This window comes from Melanotaenia boesemani, chromosome 15 (assembly GCF_017639745.1).
Source record: "Melanotaenia boesemani isolate fMelBoe1 chromosome 15, fMelBoe1.pri, whole genome shotgun sequence".
Lineage (NCBI taxonomy): Eukaryota > Metazoa > Chordata > Actinopteri > Atheriniformes > Melanotaeniidae > Melanotaenia > Melanotaenia boesemani.
The window spans coordinates 6,855,286-6,862,500 of NC_055696.1; the positions used below are offsets into that span (position 1 = coordinate 6,855,286).

The window sequence follows — 7,215 nt, forward strand, 5'->3', positions numbered from 1 at the left end:
AGTTTTCCAAATAGCCACTTAACATGTAAAAACATTTACCGTGTATTATGCAGGTGTGGAGATAAAAAAAACAATGATAAAAAAAAAAGTTTTGTATAGTTTTTAGATTTTATTTTAAAGATAAATAAGATTTTTCTCTCCTTTTTTAAGTACAGCATGAAATGTAAGGCAACTTGTCGCTGTTTGTTTTATGACCCACTGGTTTGGATGGTGACAGGTTTTTGTGATGTGATGCTGTGGCCACAAGATGGAACCACTTAGCGTAACTGACTGTAGCCAGACTTTTCAATGAGCTGACAGCTGTGCTCATGCCCCTAAAGTAAAACCCATTTTAGTCTTGGTTCGGTGGGAAAAGGCGAACGGAAACCTGCAGGTGTTGACTGGCAGGTTGTGTAGCCGGTTACGCAACAGCTCGCGAGTTAACGCCGCCCTCAGGTGTGGACGGTGCGCGTCGAGTGAGACACATTTTAACTTCCGAAGTGTAATCTTACGAAAAAGGTCTTCAAATCTACTGCACATGAATTGGGAGATTTAGGCTAATACGTAGGAACTGAGGCTGTTTAAATGTTTTATCACATGAATCGGATATGGGTGCTGCTTCTTCTGGGCGGATTCTGGGATTCAGGTAACAAGTTCCTGGACAAAGTTCGCTGTGTTTTTAGTTTGAGTTAAAGAGAATAATTCTGTGTGGTTTTGTTTTGGATAACAAATTTTGAGCGTCAGCTGTCCACAGTGTCTACAGGCAAAATTAAGTATGCGAGAGTGAGTTTGTTTAGTCTCAGATAGACCGAGCCTTGGTTGTAAGGCTACACTGAACACTGCAGCCTTGAAGCCGACGGAGGGGGCCACTTCCAGGTGTCAAAGTCCTTGTTTTTGTGCATACCAACGTGTTATATAGTACTGAGAATTGCAAAAGTCTTGAGCTTAATTTCTTAATATATCAACCTTAGGTCGACAGAGATAGGTAGAACGATTTATTGACATGGGAGCAAACATATGACTGTAAAGCAAAAACAGTTTATATGCTATTTAGGCGAATTAATAACAGGCGTAAAAGTCCATATTTGGTCAAACTTTCTTCCCCATCAACACACCCTGAACATTCTTAGACAAGCTTTCTTGTAATTTTTAAAGTTTTCAGAAGATCATACACTGTTTAAATAATGTTGAGGTCCAAGTTCTAGGTTCTAGGTATGATTCCTACCCCCACCTTTTACCACTGATTTTTTTCCCAGTCCAATTTTTGTGTCATTTAGCACACCTCAGCCTTTTCTCCAAGTTTCTCCTCCTTAAGAATGGCTTCTTGATGGTTCTATCCACTGTGTTAGGGAGCCTTTTTAATCATACATTAATTACTCTTAGCTTAGTGTTAAGTGGCTTTAAATAATAATAATAATAATAATTAATAATAAGAAGAAGAAATCATCTAAAATTGGAAGGTTGAAGGATTTGCAAGATAAAAAAAACTTTAAAAGATTCATTGAAATTCTAGAGGACTATTGCGCAAGTTACTTTACTAGATAAGAGGAAAAACTGTCTCAGTGGAAGAAAAAGGCAAAGTAACGAGGTATGGTTCAATTATTCTGCACAGTACTGTAGATGTTGGTAAGATTTAAATGGGTTTTTATGCCATGAGTGATTTATTATATTAGGCTGTTATTGCATTGTTAAGATGAATATACACATATTAAGTACCACCGTCTTTTCAGTTATTTGTATTATTCACAATTAGAATTTGTTTATAAAGCACATGTTTAATCACTTGCTTCCAAATCAATGACTGTACATCACTGACTTAAACTACACAAACACAAACTAAATATACATTTAAAGCTCCAAATAAAAATACAAAAAATGCCTCATTAAAGTATTTACAAATTTACATAGATGAAAATTATTTATACTCATAACTAAAATGGCTTATTCTTAATTATGTTTCTTTTAAGTGTACTTATGACAGTTTTGTGGTTCAGAAACAAAGAAAGGAAGAAATGCTGAGTGAAACTAAATGAGTGATTAGTGGCTGGTTTCAGCTGAAATGCTGTGAGCTTTGGCAGGCTGGCATTCAATGGAGGACAGATGAACATTTAAATGATGTCCATGTTAATTTACTGTTTTCTTCAAGTTTAAACATCTTAACAAAAATAACCAGTATAGTGTAATTAAATACTGCAATGCAACCCCTGTTTATGGCCTAATTTGTCAGATATTTTTCAGAGTGAAAATGCAAATTCTGAAAATATTACAATAAAGAATTAAATGCATCACAAAAATTGGCCCAGCTGCCAGATGTGTGTACCCTGGCGTTCGAGAGGCTGGATTTAAATGAAACTTGATCTTTAGGTTTTGCAGTTACAGTTTTTTTTTTCTTTTCGTCAAACAATGCGTCACTGAATGTTGTGGAGCTGTCTGGACAGGCAGGCATGAAAGGATCTGGAGAGAACGATGTTGTGGTGGATATGACTTTTATTTTTTCCTTAATGCGTGAATGATGGTGTGAAATTATTATGTTATGAAATTTAAATTTTATGAAAAAGTCAAAGGTAAATTTGCAGCAAAGACACAAGACTCATGAACCAGATTTTTAAGCCTATTAGTTGTGGAGCTTTTTAGTTTGATAGTGTTCCTGCAGATTTCTGAATGGTAACTTACTGTTCAGGATGAACATCTGATAAGCAGTCTCATGTCATCACAGTGGATAGATAATGTGGAACATGTATTGCAAAACAAGTACTCAGGAATTTTGTTCCTAGGCTTTCTGGACAGAATTGTCTCCCACCTATACAAATCTTCGTGATTCATGAGCTTCGTAGGTCTGTGTTTGCAGGTGTTTGATCTGCGGTTATTCGCTAATTCAGCAACTCTGAGTCGCGAGTCATTTTGTTTTTCAAGCATTTTGTTCTCAACTCAGTCAGATTTACAGAAGAACTTTCTCCAAGTGTAATATAAACATACTGTTGATGCACAGTAAAATAGAGTGGTCTGAGTAGTTTGCACCAACATAGCCTTGGACAGGATTAGAAATCTTTTTATCAGCATTTTGAAGAGAACTGCATGCATTTTGTGACTTTCACTTCCATTTTTATTGTGCTTATTCGTCCCATTCTGTAATTATTGCTTCTCTATGCAACTTGTATTTGCTTTTGTTGCACAGTCTATTACATGCTAAACCATGTTATTAAGAAGAATGTCACGTTATCACACTAAAATGTCATTCTACAGCACATTTAAAAACAAGGTTGACCAAAGTGCTTTACAACTTCATTTAACAAATAAAAATAAAATAAAATAAAATAAAATGAACAAAGGAAAGGAAAAGGAAACAAATACAGGATAACTGACTACAAAGATGTTAAAACAAAGGAAACCACAACATAATGGTTCTCAAACTGAACTCAGATTAAAACCCAAGGTAAAAAAGTGACTTTTCGGATGGGATTTGAAGGACTGTTTAGATTCGGAAGTGCAAATATTGAGTGGCAGGTTTATCCAGACGATTATGACCAACATGGTTATACTAAGTGAAAGGAGGCCCTTTTTAGATGCTCTGTATAGTTTAGTTTTTTTCATTCATGGAAAACTATTCCAGTATGTGCTACTTCTTCCTGTATTGCTCCAGTATCTTAGTTCCTGTAGAAAATGGTCAGATTGTTCTTGGTTTGGAAAAGTCTGCCAGGATTTCTACCAGGTGAACCTAACTAACTGCTGCCATCTAGAAACACTTAAAAATCCATAATGTGACTTTTACTCAAACTAATGTGATACCTCTGTTGTTTGAATCGTTTCTTGATGGCGATCACTTGCTCTGTTGTCCGTGGTCTGACCAGAAGTTGGCTTGCTTGCCTGTCAGAAATCTTGCTGATTCCCCATCCTAAGAGAGCTGAGATTATACTAATTACTATCTACTGCAGATGATATGCTGACTGCTTATTAGTACCAACACACCACCATTTGAAAAAAGGGAAAAAGAAAACTTTGCTTTAAAAGAATACGTCAAGCCCTACTAAAATAGCCCCAAGCACCACACCTCAGTATTTTAATTGTATGTTAATATCCGGTGTGAATCCATCTAAATTCATACCTGTATGAATCAGTCAAAGTGAAAAAGTAAAAAAAAAAAACAAAAACCCAAAAAAAAACAAATTCCTTTGACTTGCATCATAACTTTCCACACTGTAGCTACAATAAGTTACTATCAGACGCACATAGTCACTGACTTATTGTTCTGGTATCTATTAAGGTATTTGAATTAGTTTTAGTTTGTTGGCTTGAATGACGTTCACAGGAAATAGAAAAAGTAAAAAGTCAGGTCATATGATCTTGAGCAGTGGCTCTAGGTAGCTGCCAGTCAGATCTGAAGCATGTGGCTCTAAGCTCTTGTCCTCAGTCTAGGACATTTTGTTTTAAATGATTTATCAACAGAACGATTTAAAAAAAAGGGTTAGAGTTAATGAAAATTAGGCTTTTTCGATGTTTGGTTGTGCAAAGAGCTGTTCTTTGTTTGAATAGCAGATTGAAACACTAGGAAAGCTAGTCAAATATGTACATTTTCTATAGTTTACTTCAACCCTCTCTGCTTTGCCCTGTAATGATAATAATTAACTTCCTGTTAGCTATCTATATTTCTGATGATTCTACTACTTTTTAATCAATGACTCATCTTTCTCATTTCCTGCATGTCCTCATTTGACCAGGTCTCATCTCCTCTCTTTTTTTTTTTCCTCTTGACTCAGTGATTGACTCAGTTTGTTTGTAGCTGTCTCTCTCACCACTACTTCTCTAGTTGCTCTGATTTTATTGTGTTTTCCCTCCAGATCTCCAGAGTCAGACCACTGTCTGATGCTGCCTATTCATGCGGTGTACCTTTTGTAGTTTATCCTGCAATCTCGATTCTTTGTTGATTAGATTCAGCTCATCTGTGCGCACACTGTTTTCCACTTATGTCCACTCACCATGACCATAACCATAACTTATGTGACATCCTTCTGTCCTTCTATATTTTTCTTTTTGACACAATTCTCACCCATCTCCTTCTTTTATGCACTGGCGACATAAACTGATCAGCCAAAGCATTATACCCCTTGCCTAATATTGAGATGGGCTTCTTCTTGCTACCTAAATAGCCCTGATCAGTTGTAGTGTGGTACTGGTACTGGGACGTTGGCAATACTGTAGATTCCCAAGAGCCTGTGGGTTGTTAGCTGAGGTCTTTGTGGATTCAGCTTACTTCCCACAGATGCAATCAGTTGCCATCTGATTGGTATCTGGGGAGTTCAGACGGCGCTCTATGTCACAACCTTTGAGCACATACATATCAGCTTTATGCTGTAACAACTTCTGTCCTGATGGAGAAGGCTGCAACAGTTGGGAAGCATTGGAACTGTCAGACTGACCTTCCCATCCATGTCATGATGCATTTTTTTAAACCACAATATGTTTTTTTAAAAAGATAAGCAGTCATTTTGTGGTTGATAGGAGTACGGATCTATCTTTTCCAGCTTAACATTGTTGATATGCGCGTGCATCAGAATAGGCTTTAGTTTTGCATCTATTTCAGCTGATCTCTTGCACACATAGTATATCTTTTCTTCTCTTTTTATCATATTATCCAGTTCTCTGCAGCTCTTTAACTTTGCAAGTTGTAGTGCCAACATTCAGGGTTTAAATTCTCACCTTCATGCCCTACCCTCATCACTCTTTTCTCTCTCTTGATATACCTTTAATACTCCTCCTTTCCCAGTATTCATATAGTACCATCAGCATCCTGCTGACTAATCATAGTCATTGTTATGATCAACCTTCCCCATTTACCTTTACTTGGGCTGTGTCTCAGTGAGCAGGCTATTTGTCCTCCAACCAGTGTCTGAACCCCACGTTGTCCCCATTATGTTAACTGATGTGTGATTCTAAAGAAAAAAAAAAACAATAGTTCTGTATGAGTTGGTGTGTGAATAAAAAAACAAATTGTAAAACATGTTGTAGATCCTTAAAACCAGAGGAAAGAGTTTGCTAGTTGAACATCCCCAACGGCTGGCTTAGTTCATTCTCTGACTTGCTCTTCTTTATTTCAGGGGTGCGTCATGTTTGTGGGATAGATATTTACACTCCAAGTGAAGTGGAAGCAGTCAATGGGACCAGTGTGAAACTGAAGTGCACCTTCCGTTCTAATGTCAGGGTGTCCTCTCAGTCAGTCACAGTGTCATGGAACTTCCGACCTCTTAATTCAGGAGCCGATGAGTCGGTGAGTTAAAACTACGTTCTTCACAATTTATGTTCAGACAAGTGAAAGTACACCCCCCCCCCCCCCCCCCCCCCCCCCTTTTTTTTTTATTATTTCTTTATTTATTTATTTTAGAGCAGCTAAGTTGAATAAATTATGCTCAGACTCATTTTGCTGTTATTTCTGAACATATTAGTTAATCTATAAAATGGCTATTACAGTAGTCCTTTCTGTGGTCAGTGTAGAAAAACAAGTTTACTGTGATGTCACAGAAGCTGAACTATCATAGATATGGTTTTCTGTGTACCACCCGACACAGCAGCTGTAATTTTATATTGTATGTTTTGTATAGATAGAACTTTCATTTGCTTGCAAATTTGTTTGGATTTCTGGACTTTTTGCAATTTTGTGACTGTCTGTTTATGTGAATCAGGTGTTTTACTACCAGGAGGTTCCATACCCTCCACAGGAAGGGCGGTTTAAAGGCCATGCTGTGTGGTCAGGAGATGTTTTGAAACAGGATGCCTCCATCACCCTGCATGAGGTGCCTCCGACTTTTAATGGTACCTACATCTGCCAGGTGCGCAACCGTCCAGATGTGCATGGCCAAAATGGAGAGATCATCCTCAAAGTGGTCAATAAAGGTCAGACTGACAGCAACTCCAGGAAACTACCTTTAAGAAAAGTGGAAAATGTGCTACTTTCATGAGATAAGCATTGAATAAAAATTCAAATGTTTTGAAGGAACTTTAATTTTTTTATTGCTTCGTCGGTGTTAGTACAGATGTTGAATGTGGTATGTTACTGACACTAGCTGAAAAATAAAGCTGTAATAAAACTTTAGACCTGTTCTCAAAGAGGTTCTCAAATGTATAATCATAATGTTTGCTTCATTAAATGGAGGAACAGGATGTTTGATTTTTTTTTTCTTTCCTCTGCTTTGTTATTTCTAGTGTCCCTCTCTGAGCTCAACATCCTGGTGGCTGCAGTTGGAG

General features: G+C 37.3%; 1 protein-coding gene across 1 annotated transcript in view; it reads left to right on the top strand.

The window, feature by feature from the left end:
- The first annotated feature begins 357 nt into the window (after window positions 1-357).
- The window catches only part of mpzl2b (myelin protein zero-like 2b), an 8,698-nt gene continuing 1,840 nt past the window's right edge, over window positions 358-7,215 (top strand). The window contains exons 1-4 of the mRNA XM_042008672.1: window positions 358-625; window positions 6,072-6,241; window positions 6,654-6,864; window positions 7,174-7,215. The exon at window positions 7,174-7,215 is cut by the window's right edge and continues 1,840 nt beyond it. Coding sequence (XP_041864606.1) covers window positions 565-625; window positions 6,072-6,241; window positions 6,654-6,864; window positions 7,174-7,215 — 484 coding nt within the window. The 5' untranslated portion in view covers window positions 358-564. The remainder of the gene's footprint in view (window positions 626-6,071; window positions 6,242-6,653; window positions 6,865-7,173) is intronic.